General features: G+C 41.9%; 1 protein-coding gene across 1 annotated transcript; it reads left to right on the forward strand.

Annotated features, from left to right (window-relative positions):
- Window positions 1-4,559: 4,559 nt before the first annotated feature.
- On the forward strand, window positions 4,560-23,210 carry LOC134568865 (ficolin-1-like). The gene is made up of 8 exons (XM_063427557.1): window positions 4,560-4,683; window positions 9,499-9,612; window positions 15,537-15,590; window positions 16,676-16,714; window positions 16,798-16,925; window positions 19,019-19,148; window positions 20,724-20,858; window positions 22,487-23,210. Exons 1-8 carry the CDS (start codon window positions 4,620-4,622, stop codon window positions 22,741-22,743), a joined length of 921 nt encoding a protein of 306 aa, XP_063283627.1. The 5' UTR covers window positions 4,560-4,619; the 3' UTR covers window positions 22,744-23,210.
- Window positions 23,211-25,180: the final 1,970 nt, after the last annotated feature.

A 25,180-nucleotide genomic window follows, 5' to 3' on the forward strand; every position in this document is an offset into this window, starting at 1 on the left:
CTGTGGAAAAAGTACAGGCAATATAAGTTCTAACATTCAGATACACCAACTATATATTAACCCCTAAGTGGATTTTTTGGATGACCGTACTATCATATGTAACCAGCAGGGGGCGGGGGGGGGGGGAGTATAATAAAGTTAGGTGAAAAATCGTGCCGATGCCGTGAGTTTTGGCCGTAATTACCGAAAGGAAAAGAATGCATGAACAGCTGAATCATACGAAATGAGTGCGTACACTAAGTGTCATTCGAATACCGAAAAAGATATATACAGTAAAAATGCACGAACGGTCGCATTCGTATGAATACACGAAGTGAAACATGCAAAGCATAGGCGGATATGTGTACGAGAATTAGCCGAACGGCTTGAGTGGTTGAAATACATGAAAGAAAACCGAACGCTCTGTATAAACAAACGGACCAGACTTACGGTTAAACCCGGTGTTGGAGCTGAGAATGGTCTGCGCGGACGCCAGCAACGTGTGGCAGAGGCAGGGAAGCACCAGACCAGGAGACCTCAAGGAATACAGGTAAGGAATCCAAGATGGCTGTCTGAACCGGAAGTAAACATTTCAGACTCGCCAAACCAGCAACGGTAAGGTGGGAGTGGATTAGCAGCTCTTTTAAAGGGGAACCAAGACCCTCCCACAACTACAGGCCAAGCCTTCAAATATATAATCTAAGTACTTTTATATGCACATGCACATACATAAACCATTAATAAAAGTGTATTTTAATATTCATATATATATTTATATATATATATATATATAAATATTAAAGTACACGTAGATTGACGTTAATTTTTATATATATATATATATATATATAATTATACATATACAGTATATAAAATAAAAATCAATAAATTGAAAAAAATGAAAAAAATAATTAATATATTTAAAAATAATTATATACCAGTTTTAATTTGTTCTAACTGTATTTTGATAATATACATATATTAAATTCAAAATACATTTAGAATGACATTATAAATACATATATGTATCTATTTATCTATCTATATATAACTATATATAAATAAAAATAATAAATATATATATATATATTTAAATTCTACAAATATATTTATATAATACTTTTACATAATCAAGTAATTTTATTAATTACAATTTGAGGGACCTGCCAGACAACCCAGGCTGAAAATCCAGAGAATTTGTCTCGCAAGCCCTATATTTAATCCTGTAACTTTCTAGGACACCATAAAACCTGTACATGTGTTGCACTGTTTTACTCGGGAGACTTCGCTGAACACAAATATTAGTGTTTTAAAACAGTAAAACATATCACAACGATGATATCGTCCGTAAAAATGCAGTTATTTGCATTTTTCACACACAAACGGTACTTCCACTGACGATATAATTTTTGTGATACATTTTACTATTTTGACACACTAATATTTATGTTCGGCAAGGTCTCCCAAGTATAACAGTACCCCCCATGAACAAGTTTTATGGTGTTTTCAAAAGTTACTGAGTCAAATACAAGGCTTGAGTTTCTTTTTTTCACATTGAAATTTGCCCGATTGGTTATGTTGCTTTTTTATGATGGCACACCATTTGCAAAAGTAGGCAACCCAAGGTATTGCAAATGGGGTATGTCCAGTCTTTTTTAGTAGCCACTTAGTCACAAACACTGGACACAATTATCGTTCCATTTAGTTTTTTGCATTTTTCACACACAAACAAATATGAACGCTACATTTGACCAGTGTTTGTAACTAAGTGGCTACTAGAAAAGACTGGACATTCCCCATTTGTAATACCTTGGATTGTCTACTTTTGCAAATGGTATGCCATCATGGGGGTAATTTTCATTCCTGAACTACCATTTGGTCTCAAAGGCAACATAACCAGTCTGGTAAATTTCAATGTTTATTGCAGTAGCAGCTAACAGTATTGTGATATTCACAGGTAAAATGCCATGCAAAACTACAAAAATTACATTTCTTATTTTCTCACTTTTTTTATATTTTATTCATATTAAATTATGCTCAATAAACAAATGTTTGATGTGACATAAAATCCCTGTTTCTCCTGAACAAAATGATAAGTGTGGGTACACATAATATGAAAGAGGTGAATTACGCCTGAACAGACATATTGCGCAAATTCAAGGTTTTGTTTAAGTTTTGATTTGATCACAACTTGTACAATTGGCTCCGTCCTTAACCCCTTAAGACCGCAGGACATTCTATGCCGTCCTTATTTTGGTGGCTCTAAATGCCGCAGGATGGCATAGAACGTCCTGCGATCTTTTGTACTTACCCAGTCGCCGGCTACCCCACGCCGGCGATCGCGGTATGGGGGACTTACCTGGGAGCCCAGGGAGTCCCCCTCTGTCCTCTTCGGCCCCCCAGGGCCATGTGATCGCGAGGTCCTTGCGAGGACCCCGCGATCAAATGGACGGCATAGCCGTCTATGTCAATGCCAGCAGCGGGAGTGCCTGTAATGACAGGTACTCCCCCTGCTGTCTGAAAAAAATTAAAATAATGTTAAAACAGTGTAAAAATAAGATTATATATACTTAGATCATATATATATTTATTATATATATTATCTAAGTATATATATACACATATACACATAAATATACATACACTGTCTACATGTATTTTAATATTAATATATACATAATTATATATATATATATATATATATATATATATATATATATATATATATATTAATATAAAAATACACATACAATGATATTGATTAAATATATATATATATAATTTTCATTATATATATTTCTATATAATAAAAAATAAATAAATATATAAATACGTTAAAAAATAAAACAAAAAAATAATAAAAAAGAAATAGATAAAAAATATATAAACATGCGTAATTTCGTTCTAACTGTATTTTAAAATTAATATATATATTGATATCAAAATACATGTAGAACTAAATAATATATATATATATATATATATATATCTATATACATAAGTATATACGTATATATCACTATATATATACCTATATATAAATAAAAATAATAAAAAAATTATATACATATATATACACACATATATATATATATACATATATATATATATATATATATATATATATATATATATATAAAATTCTACGTATATATTTATGTAATAATTTTACATAATTAGGTCATTTTATTAATTACAATTTGCAGGACCTGCCTGACAACCCAGGCCGAAAGTTTAGGGAATTAAATTTTCGAGCACTATATTTAACCCTGTAACTTTCCAAGACACCATAAAACCTGTAAATGGGGGGGTACTGTTTTACTCGGAAGACTTCGCTGAACACAAATATTAGTGTTTCAAAACAGTAAAATATATTACAACAACGATATCGTCAGTGACAGTGACATTTTTTGCATTTTTCACACACAAATGGCACTTACACTGACGATATAACTGTTGTGATACGTTTTACTGTTTTGAAACACTAATATTTGTGTTCAGCGAAGTCTCCTGAGTATAACAGTACCCCTCATGTACAGGTTTTATGGTGTTTTCAAAAGTTACAGAGTCAAATATAAGGTTTGCGTTTCAGTTTTTTCACATTAAAATTTGCCAGGTTGCCTTTGAGACCGTATGGTAGCCCAGGAATGAAAATTATCCCCATGAGGGCATACCATTTGCAATAGTAGACAGCCCAGGGTATTGCAAATAGGGTATGTTCAGTTTTTTTTTGGTAGCCACTTAGTCACAAACACTGGCCAAAATTTGCGTTCAAATTAGTTTTTTTTCAAATATTAACACTAACTTTGGCCAGTGTTTGTGACCAAGTGGCTACTAAAAAAGACTGGACATACTCCATTTGCAATACCTTGGGTTGTCTACTTTTGCAAATGGTATGCCATCATGGGGGTAATTCTTATTCCTGGGCTACCATATGGTCTCAAAGGCAACGTAACCAATCTGGCGAATTTCAATGTGAAAAAACTGAAATATGTAACACGCTATGTTTGACCCTGTAACTTCCCAAAACACCATAAAACCTGTACATAGGGGGTACTGTTTTACACGTGAGACATCGCTGAATACAAATATGTGTATTGTATTGCAGTAAAACCAAACAGTATTTTGACATTCACAGTTAAAATGTCACGTAGAACTAAAACAATTAAAAAAATTCTTATTTTCTCCCATTTTTTTTATATATTTTTTCATATTAAATTATGTTCCATACCTAAATAGTTGATGTTAAACGAAAGTCCTGTTTCCCCTGAATAAAATGATATATAATAAGTGTGGGTGCATTTAATATGAAAGAGGTGAATTACGGTTGGACAGACATATAGCGCAAATGCCAGGTTTTGTTTAAGTTTTTTTTGGATCACAACTTGTACATTTGGCTGCGGTCTTAAGGGGTTAAGGGATTAATAATGATAACGTGCCGCATTTGGGGACATATAGCAAACGCACATAATTTGCATATTAAAAAAAAGGAAACAGAGCATTGTGTAAATATTTTGCAATGCAGCTCTTTTAAACAGCATAAGGAAGTATGTCTTGGGTTCAACGAAGAGTCTCAGCAGGCTTCATAAGGAACTTCCACTGCAGAACCAAGCAGAAGGGGATTGAAGCAAGTAGCAGTCATGTGGACAGTCCTTTCAGCATTTTGCCTGATTATATTCTGCAAGGCTGAGAATGCTTGTCCAGGTAACAAAAATATATGTATAATTACTTATTTTATTTTTAATTTTACATTCGTCTTTAAAATAATGAAAACAATGTAATGCACCAAATTAGGGAAAACAAAATGCAGAAGCATTAAATACAGTGTAGGTGTGTAGCATTAAGCTCACACCAGAACTGTTTCTAGGATTTTTAATGTTGACTTATCCCTAAATTGAACAAATATGTATTTGCTGGTCTAAGTAATAAAATGAAAAGTGAAAAGCCTCACCTCTTTGTTCTGCTACTGGTAGCCCCAATTTTACCCCCCATGTTAATCACCCTTAGTACCTGTGTCCTTGGCACCTGGTAGTTAGCATAGAAAAGGATACAGAGAAGATTAGAATTGAAACGTTTTCGCTCTTTTCTTCATATGCAATGTTTACCCTGGCTTTGCCTTATCTGAACTGGATTATGATGTAATTAGCTAAAAATTTATTATAAATATAAAGGAACCTGGAGCATCACATGGGCATAGTAAAACAATAGCAAACTCAAAAGAAAAGACAAGAGGAGAAAAAGCATGAGTCATCTCACTTAAAAATACCCCAAATTTTGGAACAATGTACATATTTAAGGGTTCAATGGCAATGCGTATATAAAATCAATGCATGATCAATAATATGTATTAAACAGCAATGACTTACCTGCAGTATCTTTAAACATAGGAAAGATCCTAGTTACTTAGACTAGCTAAATTCTAACTAGGAAGACACGATGGGTTTGTGTATAAATAAATAAATACATGTTTCAATGAGAAAATTATCGCAATTTAAACAAAATTAGTACAAGCATACATGCATGAAGTGAAAAAAATTAAGTGGGTACCAGAGATCTAGCGGTAGAGTAGATCTAATTCTTTTTTAGGAATCTTGGTGGAAATGAAGTCATTCATTCTTTTTGGTCTACAATTTCCTGCCATTTCATATCTGCCATTATATGTACTGTGAGAGGCAAAAAAGAAATCTGCCCAACCAGGGGCGGGCTGGGAAGGGGGGCAGGGAGGCAATTGCCCCCCAGGCCGCCCTAAATACAGGGCCATCTGCATCCAGCAAAAAAAGGAAAAATGCGAATCGGCTGGGGACTGATTTTTCAACTCACCTCACTCTCCCTGCAGCCGGCAGCCAGTGGAGTTGGCCGGCCTCTCCTGATGATGTCAGGAGGAGGGGGCGTGACTTTCATTGCTCTTCTCACGGGACCGCTGGTTAGTCTGGGAGAAGAGCAGAGGAAGTCACGCCCCTCTTCCACTTGCTGCTGCTCCTGCTGGGTCCTTCCTCATCCCCTTGCTCAGCCCTTATCCCCCTTCCTCAGCCCCGCCCCCTTTGCTCAGCCCCTATCCCCCTTCCTCAGCCCCGCCCCCCTTGCTCAGCCCCTATCCCCCTTGCTCAGCCCTTATCCCCTTGTTCAGCCCTGTCCCCATTCCTCAGCCCCGCCCCCCTTGCTCAGCCCCTACCCCCCTTCCTCAGCCCCGCCCCCTTGCTCAGCCCTTATCCCCTTGTTCAGCCCCTATCCCCTTGTTCAGCCCCTATCCCCTTGCTTAGCCCTTATACCCTTGTTCAGTCCTGCCCCCCTTCCCCATTGCTCTCCTCAGCCCCGCCCCCCTTCCTCAGCCACTGTCCCCTTCCTCAGCCACTGTCCCCTTCCTCAGCCACTGTCCCCTTCCTCAGCCACTGTCCCCCCTCTCAGCTCCTGTCCCTCCTCTCAGCTTATGTCCCACTTCCTCAGCTCCATGCCCCCCACCACAGCCCCCATAACATCCCCACTGCTTCTCTCCCCCAATTGCAATCCATATCACCCACACCACAGCCCCTCTCCCAAATCAGCAAGTATGTGTGTGCCTGTCAGTGAGTGTGTCTGTTTAGGTGACTTCCCCCCCTTTCAATCATATGGGAAATGTGTTTTTACTCTCCTCTTGGTGCAATGGGCCACTTGACTGGATTTGCCCCCCAGGCCTAAGGCTGCCAGCCCTCCCCTGTGCCCAACTATTCATTAGACTTGTGCAACTTACGCATGGTGGAATTGTTTGGTTTCAGATTTTACATTTTGTTAAAAGCTCAATAGTTCGGTTTTGCCAAAATCCACTTGAGAAGACCAATTCGGATGCCTGAACACTTCAACTTGCTAGCCAACAGCCACATTAGAATTGAAAAAAAATATGTCCCCTATATTAATATAAGGAAGTAAAAACATGTAAAACATGGTAGATGGATCATGCAGAGCTGTATTTACCACTTACCGTACATTTACAATGTTTTGCTTGTATGAAGAGGGGCCCAAGAACTGGCCTGCTGGCTACCTTTAAAATATTCTAGTCGGTCAGCGAGGGAGCACAAGGCTCAGAGCAAGGGAGCAGAGCAAGAGGATTACAGCTGCCTCTCTGCCTCCAGCAGGCCCAGCAGCCAAACTGGACCCCAGGGAAAGAATCCACTACAGCTCTCCTAAAGAGGCTGGGTGGGCTTCAATTAAAATAAATAAATAAATGTGAGTGTATGAGGAAATTTATCTATGTCTGTATTTATGTTATGTAGAAACCACCAGGCCCCGGTGCGAAAATTGTCCTGGATCTGTCCAATTGTCTCACCCCCCCAGCCTCTCCAGGTCACATTCCCTTCACCCAGCCCCTCCATGCAGGGAGTGTCTTCCGCGAGGCAAACAAGGCATCTGCCTTTGGCGGCACTTTGCAGGAGGAGGCAAAAAAGCCCCCCCCAACACCCAGGCAGATCCCTTGCTTGCCTTGCATCCTGGAGGGCTGAAGAGCCAGACAGCTGGACACTTTTGAGCCCCCGGGCAGCGCAGTGGTGGGAGCCAGGGGGAGGACAATAGGTCCACCCCCCCTTATTGTTATTTAGGGCTCCCATCCGCCGCGCAAGGAGAGAAGAGGAATTGATTAAAGAAAGGTAAGTTCGGCATGACAGTGCCGCTTTAATACAGTATCTACATAGCTTTTCTTACTTTCACAGTTGATGCCATGATCTGGATAGATTTCATAAGCATTATTTATAATCCTGTTATTATGCCTTTTTTAAAAAATGCGTATGTTAAACTCACTTATTGCATGTAAGCTATACAGGGAGTGCAGAATTATTAGGCAAATGAGTATTTTGACCACATCATCCTCTTTATGCATGTTGTCTTACTCCAAGCTGTATAGGCTCGAAAGCCTACTACCAATTAAGCATATTAGGTGATGTGCATCTCTGTAATGAGAAGGGGTGTGGTCTAATGACATCAACACCCTATATCAGGTGTGCATAATTATTAGGCAACTTCCTTTCCTTTGGCAAAATGGGTCAAAAGAAGGACTTGACAGGCTCAGAAAAGTCAAAAATAGTGAGATATCTTGCAGAGGGATGCAGCACTCTTAAAATTGCAAAGCTTCTGAAGCGTGATCATCGAACAATCAAGCGTTTCATTCAAAATAGTCAACAGGGTCGCAAGAAGCGTGTGGAAAAACCAAGGCGCAAAATAACTGTCCATGAACTGAGAAAAGTCAAGCGTGCAGCTGCCAAGATGCCACTTGCCACCAGTTTGGCCATATTTCAGAGATGCAACATCACTGGAGTGCCCAAAAGCACAAGGTGTGCAATACTCAGAGACATGACCAAGGTAAGAAAGGCTGAAAGACGACCACCACTGAACAAGACACACAAGCTGAAACGTCAAGACTGGGCCAAGAAATATCTCAAGACTGATTTTTCTAAGGTTTTATGGACTGATGAAATGAGAGTGAGTCTTGATGGGCCAGATGGATGGGCCCGTGGCTGGATTGGTAAAGGGCAGAGAGCTCCAGTCCGACTCAGACGCCAGCAAGGTGGAGGTGGAGTACTGGTTTGGGCTGGTATCATCAAAGATGAGCTTGTGGGGCCTTTTCGGGTTGAGGATGGAGTCAAGCTCAACTCCCAGTCCTACTGCCAGTTTCTGGAAGACACCTTCTTCAAGCAGTGGTACAGGAAGAAGTCTGCATCCTTCAAGAAAAACATGATTTTCATGCAGGACAATGCTCCATCACACGCGTCCAAGTACTCCACAGCGTGGCTGGCAAGAAAGGGTATAAAATCTAATGACATGGCCTCCTTGTTCACCTGATCTGAACCCCATTGAGAACCTGTGGTCCATCATCAAATGTGAGATTTACAAGGAGGGAAAACAGTACACCTCTCTGAACAGTGTCTGGGAGGCTGTGGTTGCTGCTGCATGCAATGTTGATGGTGAACAGATCAAAACACTGACAGAATCCATGGATGGCAGGCTTTTGAGTGTCCTTGCAAAGAAAGGTGGCTATATTGGTCACTGATTTGTTTTTGTTTTGTTTTTGAAGGTCAGAAATGTATATTTGTGAATGTTGAGATGTTATATTGGTTTCACTGGTAAAAAGAAATAATTGAAATGGGTATATATTTGTTTTTTGTTAAGTTGCCTAATAATTATGCACAGTAATAGTCACCTGCACACACAGATATCCCCCTAAAATAGCTATAACTAAAAACAAACTAAAAACTACTTCCAAAAATATTCAGCTTTGATATTAATGAGTTTTTTGGGTTCATTGAGAACATGGTTGTTGTTCAATAATAAAATTAATCCTCAAAAATACAACTTGCCTAATAATTCTGCACTCCCTGTATATCCTGACTCTCTTGTCATTTGCTATCGGGGCATGACAAGCTGTACGTACTTATCTGCACTAGAAAAATAAAGATTTTTTTTTTTTTTAAAGTATATACCATGATATTTTAAACGTCTTCATTAATGTTTATCCTACCATTTTTTTGATTGATTGCTTTCATTCGTTTTTCACAGAAGTAACGGTTTCAGGACTTGGAGATGTTGACAAAATGACCATCCTTCGAGGCTGTGTTAACATTAACGGAAATCCAGGGCAGAAAGGGGAAACAGGTCCCCCTGGGGAGAAAGGTAAAAAATTGCTGGTATTGGTGTAGATGGCCATCACAAGCCTTGAATATAGCCTCTCCACTCCATGTAGTTTGTTGCATTGTAAAGGTAACCTCAAAGCTGTGACACACAGCTGCACTCAAACTCCCACTACTCTTGGGCAGCAGCCATGTTAACAAAAAACAAAACATAACAAAATTACCTGGGCCCTATCCAGGGGAGGGCTGGCAGCCTTAGGCCTGGGGGGCAAAACCAGTCAAGTGGCCCATTGCGCCACCAAATCAGTTCACCATCCATGCCCACCTTTTCCTGGTTTTATAACGGATATTGATGTTATGCTAATCAGTAGCTCTTTGCCATACCCACTCCTTCACGGCTCTGACTTTCAATGTTGTCAGAGCACAGGCTGAGAATCTCTGAGCCTGTGCTCTGACTCACTAACTGAGCACTGGAACCACGAGGGAGAGGATATGATCTGACTGCACCTACTGCTGGTGCGCACCAGTGGACCACCAGCGAATCGTTTAAATTAAATATGCTGGTGTACCCAACTTGCGAGCTGTGTTGGCCGCCGGGTGCCTCTGTTGTCATGGCACCCTGCGTGACCGCACAGCTTGCCCACCCCAACGGCTGGCCCTGCTGACACACACTGACGTTACTACTTAGACATCCCTCAATATTAATACAGACATCAGAGTAAACACCAATAAACTGTGGAAACAGAGCTGATCCCCCCAAAAAAGGTTTGCTTAGAGGATTTATTGTAAGATTAAATCATGCCTCCTCCTCTCTCTCCCCCATGCGCTGCTCTGTAGGCTGGGAGGAAGTGAAGAGTAATCACAGTCTCCCAGCACAACGCCACCTGTGGCTGCATGGGGAACAGCTGTTTAATGTAATGCTTGCAGGACGGCCAGCTGCCGCAGAACCTCTTTGTTTCCGTCTCTGCAAAGGGCTCCAGGCACTGCTTGTTGTGAATGTGACCCACTGTAAATTAGGGGCAGAGGGCAGAGGGCACTTGCACTGCGGTCAAGACGGGTCTGGGCAGGAGGAGAGTGCAGTGCAATCAGTGCACTCCCCTCCTGTGGGTTTAGTAGACTGGTGCACCTGCCCAGGATCAGAGCCGGTGCAAGGATTTTTGCCGCCCTAGACAAAATATAAATTTGCCGCCCCCCATGTGACATCACAATGCCCCACCCATATGATCTGCCATATGAACTAACGCCAGTGCTGCACACAGTGTGTGTTTACATTAAAAAGCCTGCAGGGACCAGCTATAGACACCAGAACCACTTCATTAAGCTATAGTGTCCCTTTAATGTGAGGTAAATTATAGATTAGTGTCACTAATAATATACTAGATTGCCTACTTACAATTAGATGAGGATGATGATGGGCTGCAGTTTGGCTCCACTGGTCTGGTGTAGAACAGGATCTCTGGAGGCTGTTTGCAACTGTGGTCACAAAATTCAATGTTCTGGGAGAATTGGAAGCAGCTCCATTTTTTGGGGGCCTCTTACACAGCTCAAGGTCTGGGCCCCAGGGCCTGACGGTGGGTATGCCCATAAGGCCCACTCATAAGTCCACTTATATGTTCCACCCACCCATGAGTTCGCTCACAGGGAGTGGAGTGTGTAGGGGATGTGTTATGTGTTATTGTAGAGGATCTAATATGTGTGCTTATGGTATGTAGTGTATAGGGATACCAGTTTGTGCAGGTGATGCAGTGTGTTTGTGTGTAGTGGAAGCAGTGTGTATTTGTGTATAAGGGATGTATTATGTGTTTCTGGTTGTGTGTAAGGGATGCATTGTGTGAATCTGTGTTTGTATGCATAAGGCATGCAAGGTGTGTGTCTGTATGTGTGTGCATTGAGTGTAAGAGATGCATTGTGTTTCTGTGTGTATGTAAGAAATACAGTGTGTGTGTTTGCATGTGTGTGTAAGGGTTTGCATTGTATGTTTCTGTGTATGTGTGCAAATTATGCATTGTCTTTGTGTGTAAGGGTTGCATTGTGTGTGTGTGTGTGTGTAATGGATGCATTGTGTGTTTCTCTGTGTGTAAGGGAAGCTTGTTGTGTTTCTGTGTATGTATAGGGATGCATTGTGTGTTTCTGTGTATGTATAGGGATGCATTGTGTGTGTGTGTATGTATAGGGATGCATTGTGTGTGTGTGTGTGTGTGTGTGCGCGTAGTGTGAAAGAGCTCCCTGTCTTGCCCCCTGTCCCTTCTGTCCCTTAGAGCTCTCCCCTGCCCCTTAGTGGTCTCTCCTCACCCCCACCCTCCCCTAGTGGTCTCTTCTCACACTCACCCACCCTCCCTGTGCTCTTCTCATCCCCCCCTCCACCCTCCCTGTGTTCTTCTCACTCCTCCCTCTGTGTGTTCTCCTCACCCCCTGTGTTCTTCTTACTTCCCCCTTGTTCTTCTTACTCCCCCCTTGTTCTTCTTACTCCCCCCTTGTTCTTCTTACCCCCTTCTTCTTATTACTCCCCCCTTCTTCTTCTTCTTCTTACTCCCCCCTTCTTCTTCTTCTTCTTACTCCCCCTTCTTCTTCTTAACCCTCCTACTTCTTCTTACTCCCCCTTCTTCTTCTTACCCCCACTTCTTCTTAACCCCTTCTTCTTCTTAACCCCTTCTTCTTCTGACCCCATTCTTCTTCTTACCCCATTCTTCTTCTTACACCCCCTACTTCTTCTTACCCCCCTTCTTCTTCTTACTCCCCCCTCTTCTTCTTACTCCCCCCCTTCTTCTTACTCCCCCTTCTTCTTACTCCCCCCTCTTCTTCTTACTCCCCCTTCTTCTTCTTACCCGCCTCTTCTTCTTACCCCCCCTTCTTCTTACTTCCCCCTTCTTCTTCTTACCCCTTCTTCTTCTTACTCTCCACTCTTCTTATTCTTACTCCCCCTCTTTTTCTTACTCCCTCCTCTTCTTCTTCTTACTTCCCCCTCTTTTTCTTACTCCCCCCTTTTTCTTACCCCCCTCTTTTTCTTATCTCCCCTCCTTCTTACTCCCCCTCCCCCTCTTCTTACTCCCCTCCCTCTTCTTCCCCCCTTTTTTATTTTCTCCCCTCCTTTTTACACTCCCCCTCACCTCTTCTTACTCCCCCTCTTATTACTCCCCCTCCCCTCTTCTTACTCCCCCCTCCCTCTTCTTACTCCCCCCTCCCTCTTCTTACTCCCCCTCCCCTTACTCCCTCCCCTCTTATTATCCCCCCTGCCCTCTTCTTACTCCCTCCCCTCTTCTTGCTCCCCCTCTTATTACTCCCCCTCCCCTCTCCCCTCTTACTCCCCCCTCCCCTCTTACTCCCCCCTCCCCTCTTACTCCCCCCTCCTTCTTACTCCCCCTCCCCTTACTCCCCCCTCCCCTTACTCCCCCCTCCCCTCTTACTCCCTCCCCTCTTATTATCCCCCCTGCCCTCTTCTTACTCCCCCCTTCTTCTTACTCTCCCCCCTCGACTCTTCTTACTCCGCCCCTCTTCTTACTTCCCCCTCCGCTTACTCCCCCCTATTACTCCCCTCTCCCCTACCCTCTTCTTACTCCCCCTCCCCTCTCCCCTCTTCTTACTCCCCCTCCCCTCTCCCCTCTTACTCCCCCCTCCCCTCTTACTCCCCCCTCCTTCTTACTCCCCTCTTACTCCCCCCTCCCCTCTTCTTACCCCCTCCCTTCTTCCTACTCCCCCCCTCCCCTCTTCTTACTCTCCCCCCTCCTTCTTACTCCCCTCTTACTCCCCTTCCCCTCTTCTTACTCCCCCCTCCCCTCTTCTTACTCCCCCCTCCCCTCTTCTTACTCTCCCCCCTCCCCTCTTCTTACTCTCCCCCCTCCCCTCTTCTTACTCTCCCCCTCCCCTCTTCTTACTCTCCCCCCTCCCCTCTTCTTCCTACTCCCCCCTCCCCTCTTCTTACTCTCCCCCCTCCCCTCTTCTTCCTACTCCCCCCTCCCCTCTTCTTACTCTCCCCCCTCCCCTCTTCTTCCTACTCCCCCCTCCCTCCTACTCCCCCCTCCCCTCTTCTTACTCTCCCCCCTCCCCTCTTCTTACTCTCCCCCTCCCCTCTTCTTACTCTCCCCCCTCCCCTCTTCTTACTCTCCCCCCTCTTCTTACTCTCCCCCCTCTTCTTACTCTCCCCCCCTCTTCTTACTCTCCCCCCTCTTCTTACTCTCCCCCTTCTTACTCTCCCCCTTCTTACTCTCCCCCCCTCCCCTCCTCTTATTCTCCCCCCCTCCCCTCCTTTTATTCTCCCCCCCTCCCCTCCTCTTACTCTCCCCCCCTCCCCTCCTCTTACTCTCCCCCCTCCCCTCTTCTTACTCTCCCCCCTCCCCTCCCCTTACTCTCCCCCCTCCTCTTACTCCCCCCCTCCCCTCCTCTTATTCTCTCCCCCCTCCTCTTATTCTCTCCCCCCTCCCCTCCTCTTATTCTCTCCCCCCTCCCCTCCTCTTATTCTCTCCCCCTGCTCCCCTCCTCTTATTCTCTCCCCCTGCTCCCCTCCTCTTATTCTCTCCCCCTGCTCCCCTCCTCTTATTCTCTCCCCCTGCTCCCCTCCTCTTATTCTCTCCCCCCTCTTATTCTCTCCCCCCCTCCCCTCCTCTTATTCTCTCCCCCCCTCCCCTCCCCTCCCCTCCCCTCCCCTCCTCTTATTCTCTCCCCCCTCCCCTCCCCTCCCCTCCTCTTATTCTCTCCCCCCTCCCCTCCTCTCCCCTCCTCTTATTCTCTCCCCCCTCCCCTCCTCTTAATCTCTCCCCCCTCCCCTCCTCTTATTCTCTCCCCCCTCCCCTCCTCTTATTCTCTCCCCCCTCCCCTCCTCCTATTTTCTCCCCCCCTCCCCTCCTCCTATTCTCTCCCCCCCTCCCCTCCTCTTATTCTCTCCCCCCGTCAGGATCGGGACAGGGATCCAACACGCAGAGTACAAACAGGTACAGGATACGTATACCGGACCTTAGAATGGCCGGACTAACGTACGGAGAATATAGAGAATGGTCAGAGACAAGCCGAGGTCGAGGGAACGAGAGGACAGGTAAGCGAGGAACAAGCCGGGTCAAGGATAACAGAGGTAAACAGAGTAAGTAAAACAAGCCGGGTCGGAACCAAAGGGATAACTGAAAATACCAGAGCACTGTGTGACTAGGCAGGCTAGAACCACGACAGGGCAATGAGCAAATGAGAGAAGCACTGTTAAATACTCTGGCTCAGAAGGGTAGACACGCCTCCGACGAGTCCTGATTAGTCTCCAAACAATTGAGTGACAGGTCGTTCCAGGTTGGCGTCATGACGTCGACTTCCGGACGTCATGCTACAAAAGGAAGTGACTCCCTCGCGGCCGGCGTTTATGTGACCGGGTGGACCGCGAGGAACAGGGGAAACAGACCGTCCGGATGGATAGACGTCTAAGTCTCTACCTCTCCCAGAGGTAGAGACTTCAGGTACCCTGACACCCCCCTCCCCTCCTCTTATTCTCTCCCCCCCTCCCCTCCTCTTATTCTCACCCCCCCCTCCCCTCCTCTTATTCTCTCCCCCCCTCCCCTCCTCTTATTCTCTCCCCCTCCCCTCTTCTTCTTAGCTCGGCCACGCTACAGGGGAGGGGAGGTGAGGCAGTCCGGCAGCCGCCTGAGCGCTCTTTACAGAGCGCTCAGGCGGCTGCAGCATTTAAAGGGCCGGCCCGCCCCTGGCCCTATCCCACTTTATTATGCACATTTAACCAATTTGGCTATTCCTGACTATTCTGACCTGGCTTTGTTCCTCGAATACCTAATCTCTTTGACTTGACCTTGGTTAGTCTTTAACTTCCTCTCTGCTATGCTGTATACGCTCGTTAAACCTGGCCATTCTAAGGACCAGTACACATGCTTAATTTTTTCTGCTTGTTGGTTTATGTTATATATATATATATATATATATATATATATATATATATATATATATATATATCTTTAAAAAAAATAATGAATTTATTTTTAGGTGAAGTTGGATCCAGAGGATTACCTGGAAAAGCTGGTCCACCTGGACAGAAAGGTTGGTTGGTTCTAACTTCTCATTCTATTAATCTGCCATTTTATATATATTTTCAGCAATTCAAGTTCACTTTCCATTCCATGTGTTAACAAAATGTGTGTTCATTTCCCAGCATGCACATCTGCACCTTTATATATACCTTACACTTGTTGCAGAGAGATAAACACTATATAGGAGAGGGGCTTCAATGTTTTGAACAATAAAAGTTAAATGTTATTCTTGCAAATATTTCCACAAAAGTAGAAAAAATATATATTCGAAACCACCCACTAAAATAAAAAAATAAAAACTTATATTTACTATTAAGTGTTTATTGTTTTAAAATATTATATTTAGAAAATACAGTAATTTAAAAATCATGTAGAAAATTGTTTGTAAATGGGCTAAAATATACAATAATGTGTTCTGCTTAATGCCTTTTTGTTTACAATAACCTTAACATATTTGCTATTTTTCATTTAGAACTGTTATTTGTCCAGTTGATTCTTGATAGTACACTACAATGCAAAGGTTTTAAGCATGCGTTAAAAAATGCTGAAACAAAAATAAACATTTACGTTTTTTTAAGTATTTTCATCAATTAAAATGTAACTTGCAGTTAACAGAAGAAACATTACTTTGTACACTATTAATTTGATTTAAATTCTTCTTTATTTTGCTAATCGATAAAAAAAATACACTATTTATAAACATTTCTGTTTTTTTAAAGCATTGTGACTGTAAAACATTTAACACCAGTAGTGTTTATGCCCCTTATTTTTTAGGTATGCTTCAATACTATTACAGGACTATCTGTCACAGTTAAATCACTGGGTGAATAATAATGAGGGAAATGTCAAATGTCTACTTTATGTGTAACTTAAGATCCCTAGGATTCCCTAAAAGCAGCATCTTTCGGAAATAGATGTTTTAGTTTGGACCCAGCAGGAATAAATGATAAAATACTTTTGATAGTAGGTTCTAAGCAAATATTTGGAAACTCCCGCTGTGCCTATAACCAGAGCTATAATCTTAGTGAGAGTATCAAATACCACATCAGTTAATATATGCAGCGAGCCTCAAAAACTGACATATTTTCCCACCAGGAGAGAAAGGAGATGCAAGCACACAGGATCATTTATACGGTGAGTGAGAATCTTTATTTTATTGAATATATAAGACAAGTTCACACTTTACAATCCTAACCTATATTATGTCGTTGACTCAGCCCCTCGGAACTGTAAGGAACTGTTGGATCAAGGAACATTTCTGAGTGGCTGGTATAACATTTATCCTGATGGCATACAGCCACTTACAGTACTGTGTGACATGGACACTGATGGAGGTGGATGGATTGTGAGTATCTGTAAAGTAAAGGTTCATCTAAATATGTATTAAGACTTTTGTGTTTTATACTGTTAATATGATTAAGAGAGGTATTGCAAGATATTGAACTGTGTTTCTTGTGTTTTAAAAAGATCTCTATGGATATCAGTCATATTCATAGATATAACTATACAGATGTATCTTTGCAACATCTGTGATTCTACATTAACTCTATGCATTTTTAATTGCAGTACAGTATACATGCCTGTATTCATATTATTTTCATTGATTCGGCAGCACTCTCTGAAGGGTCTTCTGCAAGTGGGGCCAGCCTTGAGGTTGTCAATCAGCCGAATACGTTGACACCAGGTTGGCACATTCCTTCAGTAGACAGAGGCACCCCTTTCTAGGCATACGCAGCCATTATAGGCATTGTTGGTGACATAAGTTGCAGCACTTGCAACACCCACACCATCCTAATCCCATACCTCCCAGTGTGGAGAGCTATGATCATCCGCACATCAACGGAGTCTGAGCAGAATCAAAGTTTTGGTCTAGTGCTATTACACACTTAATGTACAAATGTGAGATGTACAATTCATTGTGCCTTTGTCTCATAATTAAAGGGACATTATAGTAAAAACAACTTCTGCCAGTCGAGAGATAAATCACTTTTGTTTCAGTTTATGCAGCCCTAGTCACACCTTCCCTGCTTGACTGACACAGCTTGCATGAAGCAAATGGTTTAATTTCAAATCTGATGTGTATGTGTATGCAAATCATGAGTCACTCACATCTTCCACCTAGAGAAGAGCAATTGTTTCCCAACATCCTGTCCATAGCCTGACTGAGGGGTGGGGGTGGGGGGGGGGGGGGGGGTGAGACACCAAAAAAACAAAACAGTGTCCTATCAGCTTCTAGCAACTGTATGTGCAGAGGTAGAAGGCATAAACACACCACGTGGTGCAGAAACACTACATTGGAAGACATTTTAAAACATAACAACCATGAGCACATTTTAGAATACTTTTGTTCCACTAAAGTGAGAATGCACAGTGAATTCCAATTGAACCTCAAATTTAAGGTAAAAGTAGCCTAACTAAAAGCATAGCTGTCTTTCTCTGGACTTTTTCTAGTTTGGCAACTCTGATCTTAAGTTTGGAATTCACTTTTAATTTTCAGTTGTATATTACTGAGGGAAGAAGTGTGCAATTTGGAAAGCAAAGCAGTAGCAATAAAGCACACAGCCCATCAAATATGTTGTCTCTCACAAAATCCCCACACAAATATGTAAGACAAGTCTAAATCAGTGGATCAAAGTTGTTATCAGTGGCACTGGCAGAAGCTAGGCAAGAGGACATTTTTTGTCTTTCATTCACAAGATAATGAGTAGTCAGACTGTCCCTGTCCAACCTACCTACTGCTGGCAATAATCTCACCATCCTCTCTGCCCTAGGGTAGTAGTAGCAGATGCAGGCGGGTGGTGAGAACTGCATAGACTCAGATACTGGCACCAGCGGATCTCGTGCCTGCCCTAGTTTTTAATTGTTATGCTTCTTCCCTCGGTAATACAGACTTGTGGTGTCTTTTCAGATTTAGATTCATACAAGCACAAGTGAGATTGCCCCCACTCTCCCCGTACTTGCTTCCATGCCGAGCAATTTGCAATTTGCAAACCGCCCTTTTGGACGCAAAGTATTTAAAAAGTAATTTAATGAACCTATGACAATTAAGGATTAAACTAAAGAAATACTACAATTACAACCCTTACTTGGGATACACTCTTGTCAATGGTAGAAAATAGGCGGACCACCGTATCAAATATTAACTTGCATATTAAACTACAACTCTTTTTGTCTGGCATAGCATCATAGATGATGTAGTTTAATTACAGATTTTATTAAAGACACAGAGGTCTTCTATTATGCGCGCTGCGGAGATATTTCCACAGGCGACAATTGGTCCAATTTAGAACCAACGCTCCACATAACTGCTTGGAACTCCTAGCCAGCTACTTGGCTAAAAGTATTTGCCAGATGGCAAAGACTCAATGATTGGAGGGTAAGGCCATGTCTTAGAAATGTTTATCAAAGATCAGAGTCATTGTTCTTTTTCTTCTTCAGGTGTTCCAAAGACGATGGGATGGAACTGTGGATTTTTTCAGAGGATGGGAATCCTATAAAAAAGGTTTCGGAAGTCAGTTGACTGAATTTTGGTTGGGAAATGATATTCTTCATAGATTGACTTCAACAGGTGGGTTTTAAGTTAGAATATTACATCTGACTTTTATTCTTCCCAAATGAAAACTATTTAAACCACTATAAAGGACCATCACCATGACAAATTAATCTGGTGCTGTCCTTTGCACTCTGTAACAAATTGTGTTCTTTATAGTTCAATTAAATCAGAAAGGATTAATGGTTTATTAAGTCAGCTATATAACCCTTAGCTGACTTAAGCTTAATGCCCCCATGTGTGATATCCTAACCCAATACTACTCTAGAATTGTATCTATGGCCAGTTTTTTAAAAAAATATGATATCACATGACTAGGCATTCTAAAATTAGTTCAAGTTGCATTTTTATATATGAACATGGCATACAAGACCATTTATTCCAAAAATGCTAATCTTTTTAAGTGGTGATGGTCTGACAATTTGTGCCACATTTTAATTCATAAAACCAAAATTAAAATATGGGTTTGATAGGCTTGAAAAGAGGCAGGCATAGGAGATTTGTTAATTAATTCCTTATAATAGAATTTCTGCTTCATATGTGATATACTTAATTTTTTTTCAAGGGACACTCCATCCGGCTAGTTTATGATGCACTTCACAGATAAGTGGCCCGCTACTTTTAGGCCAAGTCTGTTTCCGCTTTACATACCTCCCTATGTTGGAAGGTATGAGATATCCCCACTTGACTCTTATCTTTCATATGCTTGCCTAAAATCACTCTGCCCAGGATATGAAGTTGCTGACACCCTTCCATTTAATCCCAGCTATCCCATTATTTTCAATTTCAGCTTTAAAATAAACCTGCAAAACCATTTTTAGGAAGCCAATGTAGTTCAGCACAAAACAGAAGAAAAGGTGAATGTTTTGGATGCAGCTCAGGTACTTTAAAGGGACACTGTAGGCACCCAGACCATTTCAGCTCATTGAAGTGGTCTGGGTGCACTGTCCGATCACTCTTAACCCTGAGCGTGTAATTATTGCAGTTTTTTTAAACTGCAATAATTACCTGCTAGGGTTAACTCTGCTAGGGTTAATTATCTGCTAGGGTTAAGTTGCCTAAATAACACTGTACATCCTCACACTATGCATGAGGACTTCCAGAGTCACCGGAACCCACAAAGGAAAGCATTGAATAATGCTTTCCCATTGGGAAATCCTAATGCAAGCACGGCCATTGTCATTCATGCGCATTAGGTCTTCCATGCCGGCTGATGTCGGTGGGGGAGAAGAGAATGCTGAGCCTGAGATTATCAACTACTTCTGCAAAATGGTGGAAGGGCCTTGACAGAGGTAGAAGCTAAAGTGCCAGGAAAACGAGTTTGTTTTCCTGGCACTATAGTTTCCCTTTAAAGTCCAGCTCGGGATGTATTTATGTGAAGGGATATGCTTATAGCTGCAGTCATTTTGTCTTTTATTTACATGCAAGTTTCTGCTGAAATCAGAAGGAAAACGAGTTCGGGAATTTCCTTACACCATAACATTTGCAAATCCAAAGGGCTTACGTAGTTATGGACTATGGTAGATTAAGTTTGCTCATCTCACGTTTAATGGATTAATTTAGGTGTTCATGAATATCTCCTCAATTCCTTAGGATCCTTTGAGCTCCGAGTTGATCTCACCGATTTTGACAACAAGCATAGTTATGCCACTTATGGTTCATTCTCAATCTCAGGAGAGCTTGAGAAGTACAAGCTGAGTATTGGTAGTTATTCTGGAGGCACTGCAGGTAAATGTATATATATATATATTATGCAGGTTTTACTTTATGAGTATGACAAATTCAATTTGCAAACATTCCATATACATAAACATACATACATACATATATATATATATATATATATATATATATATACACACACACACACACACATATAATCCCAGTGAGATACTCCCCCAGTATCAGAACACAATTTATTAAAACTACACAAGAGAATATCAAATTATAAATACAAACATGCCAATCACAAATAACAAACAATGTGAATGAGGCCAAATAATACTAATAACACAAACAAATCTAACAAAGCCTACCAGAGTGAGACACAAAACACAATGTGAATGAAATTCTACACACCACCCACCCAAAACAACAAAAAGTTAACATTTTCAATAAAGGATTGCATGCCTGGCCATTAGAATATTTGATGTTTGCAGTTACAGTCTTACCATTTGAAGATTAATAGCTCTTTACTCCATGGTGGTAAAGGAAGTAATGAGTTTCCTACCCCTTATATTATGGCTTTACTATAAGAGGATAGGACGACATGCACTCTGAGTTATTCCAATGGGAATGTCAAGATAGGCTGAGAGGCCTATCCCATGTATATACGTAGTGGGGAATCGCGATGCAGCATCATACATAAACCAACCCAATTCACCCCCCAAATAATGACAAATAACGTAGTATGGATGAAACAGGTCACAGCATTTATTATAACATATGATACTTATTGTATAACACATCCATAATTTATTTTAATAATCTCTTTTCTTTTATGTAACCAAAACGTTAAACATAAATAACCATAACTTAACATATAGCTTAACACAGTGTCATACAGTGAACCCAACTGTCCTTGCCAATAAACTGACCATACGCCTATGTACCACGTCCTCTCTCACCTTCCCCCTCGGCATAAACTCCTTTTCCTTCCAATGCTTACCACCAGCCAAGCTTTTCCTCGCTCGGTGGGCACGACAAAGGTTAACCCTTTAGAGCAGGGGAGGTTGAGACCTGAAAACTTGCTCACTTCATTCCCCATACTTAATCGTAACCACCTCAAACTTAATTGGCAAGGACATACCACTTTTGAGGGAACTGATTTAAAAGCCTTATGGTAGTTCATACCTTAAACATGCACTAAAATTCTTATTTTTAACTGTCCCTTTATGAATGTTATTTCATGGATCTAATCTCTGAATTTACACCATTCAGCTAAAGCCTGGCCTTCTAGAGCTTTCAACTGGGGAACTAGAAAACATATACATCCCATGCGAACGCACTACTTTCTCATAACGGACAATTGTACATGGATGAATAGTTGACAGTAATTTCTATTAAATATCAACATGTAATTGACTTGGAGATAGGGACAAAAGGACAGGTTTAAGTCATAGGTCCTGTATCAGTAGAGCAACGATTCATATATTTATTGATTTTTACTAAAAGAGTTAATCTTTTGTTTTACCCACCATGTCTCATTCCCTTGTAAGCCCTACAGTCATACACTACCTGGGAAATTTGTGCGACAAATAGAAAGGAATAATTTTCTTAGCATTTATTCCCTAATTACACATCTTTAATTCAGGCAAACTATCAACTGAATTACTTTCTATATCTCTTGTTTTTAGGAGACTCTCTTGGTTACCACAACAACCGTGCTTTTATGACAAGAGACCGAGATATGGATGTCAACAGCGCTAACTGCGCCACAAAGTTTAAAGGGGCCTGGTGGTATGGCAGCTGTCACAATTCCAATCTGAATGGACTATATCTGAGGGGCACATATACAAGCTATGCGGATGGTGTTATATGGGAAACTGGCAAAGGAGATTACTATTCTTATAAAATAAGTGAAATGAAGTTCCGTCCTGTTACGGCAGTTTAAAAATTACCTTAACCATTACCATACAATTAGAGGTCATTAATTATCTTGCTATTTTTCATTAAAAGCTTGTTGGTTGAAAACCATAATGCCAAAATAGCCAAGTTTAGAAAAAAGCCTAGACATCTTGCATAATCTCTTCAATCCCAACAGATTGTTAAAAAAATAAAAATAAAAACAATAAAACATTTCTCTGCCAGGGCTTTACTCTTCCATTCTACCTCTCTCCATCTCTGCAGAGAGACTGTAAATTATGTCATTTACTTAATTCCTTGCATATTATAAGAACTTTTCTAAGCCAAACTGCATGGTTATATGATAGTTCACATGAATGATAGCTATCTTAGGCAATCACCAAGGAACTGTACACTTTAGGGTGGCAAGTCACAGCTTTGTAAATAACATTTTCCGATGTTCTAGGTGTAATGTAAAACATGCAAATTAGTTTGTCAGAATGAATTTGTAAAATTGCTTAACATCTAATATTAATGCTGTATATAAAAATGTTTGGCATTTTTAAAACTACCCCTAATCCACACAAATACAACATTTTCTGAGTTTCAATGAATGTTAATGTGCAAAAATAGTTTGGGAGTTATGATGTACCTTCGATGTAAAAATATTGGGATCAGTGACAATATCCCTATCAGTCTATTCCTAAATATTAGTTATTATAGTTCTTCTATTCTGTAATCTACTCGGCTATTTAAATCTGTGCTTTCCCAGTGGCTGTATATGTATATGGTGGGAATGATGGTGCCCATGTTTTCTTGATGTCGATCTGTCTTCTCAAATGGATTTCCATAAAACACATATATACCCACACTGTCCAGTCACTGTTAGATATGCAAAAACCAGGACATGCAGCTACCTTTATGAGTTGGTGTAATAATTGATACGAACAGAATAATCCCAAAATCAATCTGGTAAGCAGTAAAGGGTCTTCGTGAGGTAGATAAATTCAGCAGGAGGTCCAATATTTTCACCAAACTAGTGTAATATTGTGTGCGTCAAAGGCAAAGAAATAAAATGATTGGAAATACACTCACAAAAAAGAGCACTTTTGTTTCTGTTTTTACTACATGTCTACTGTGAAAGAACGTTCATTAAAAATAATATCCCTGAGCAGGTATTATACCGCTTCATGCCTGTACTAAGAGCTGAATAATCAGCTCTTTGCTTGTAAGTATATCTTATCTTCATTCACACATATTCTCTGAATGTGAGAGAATATTGTGTTTCTATCTATTTTTGTATCTACCTCTCTATTTTTGTTTCCATGTATGATGCATGTAGTGGAGCTCCCTGTACCCGGCTGGGTACCTCCGCCAGAGGGTTTGCTTCCTAGCTGGACCAGGGGAAATGGATGGGGAACTTGCTCTTTTAGTCCTTACAAAGACTTTCCCCGTTGCATTTCCCTGCAAGCTGAAACAGCACACACAGGGGTTAAATCTTCCTTCCCTCCAGTAACAGGAGAAGACACAGTTCTGGAGGTTAAAACACTGACAATCTTTATTGGAATCAGGTATCTTTTATGCACAGACCCCCGCAGGAAGAGGAGGGGGTTGGGTTACAAATAGCCATCTCCCGCTCTGGGAAATATCAACAGTACACAGGGACATAGATTAAAAAAGTTACATACGGGGGGGTAAACTTTGGGGCCCAGTGCCCCAGGAAGAGAAGGGGTCACATGGATAAAACCTATCTCATTAGATAGCCCCAGTCAGGGGCGGACTGAGAACCCTCAGGGCCCCCGGGCAAAATAAATCAAGGGCCCCCTTACAGGCCCCACCCATACTCCGCAGCAAGCGCCACCCATGTCCCGCCTCCATGCACCCCTCCTCTTACTCCCCCTCCCCCTCTTCTTACCCCCCTTCTTACTCCCCCCCTCTTCTTACTCCCCCCTCACTCTCTTCTTACCCCCTTCTTACTCTCCCCCTCTTCTTACTCCCCCCTCCCCCTCTTCTTACTCCCCCTTCTTACTCCCCCCTCCCCCTCTTCTTACTCCTCCCTCTTCTTACTCCTCCCTCTTCTTACTCCCCTCCCTCTCTTCTTACCCCCCTCCCCCTCTTCTTACTCCCCCTACCCCCTCTTCTTACTCCCCTCCCCCTCTTCTTACCCCCCTCTTCTTACTCTCCCCTTCCTCTTTTTACTCCCCCCTCCCCCTCTTCTTACTCTCCCCTTCCTCTTCTTACTCCCCCTCCCCCTCGTCTTACTCCCCTCTCCCCCCTCTTCTTACTCCCCTTCCTCTTTTTACTCCCCCTCTTCTTACTCCCCCTCCCCCTCTTCTTACCCCCTTCTTACTCCCCCCTATTTTACCCCCCTCCCCCCTCTTCTTACTCTTCCCTCCCCCTCTTCTTACTGCCCCCTCTTTTTACTCCCCCTTCCTCTTTTTACTCCCCCTCTTCTTACCCCTTCTTACTCCCCCTCCCTTCTTACT

Source organism: Pelobates fuscus, chromosome 7 (assembly GCF_036172605.1).
Source record: "Pelobates fuscus isolate aPelFus1 chromosome 7, aPelFus1.pri, whole genome shotgun sequence".
Classification (NCBI taxonomy): Eukaryota; Metazoa; Chordata; class Amphibia; order Anura; family Pelobatidae; genus Pelobates; species Pelobates fuscus.

Excerpts from the sequence above, each read along its gene's own strand:
- LOC134568865 (XM_063427557.1), top strand. The coding sequence starts at position 4,620 with ATGTGGACAGTCCTTTCAGCATTTTGCCTGATTATATTCTGCAAGGCT. Across the intron at positions 16,715-16,797 it reads CACACAGGATCATTTATACG|CCCCTCGGAACTGTAAGGAA; the intron begins GTGAGTGAGAAT and ends TCGTTGACTCAG. Across the intron at positions 20,859-22,486 it reads TTATTCTGGAGGCACTGCAG|GAGACTCTCTTGGTTACCAC; the intron begins GTAAATGTATAT and ends TCTTGTTTTTAG.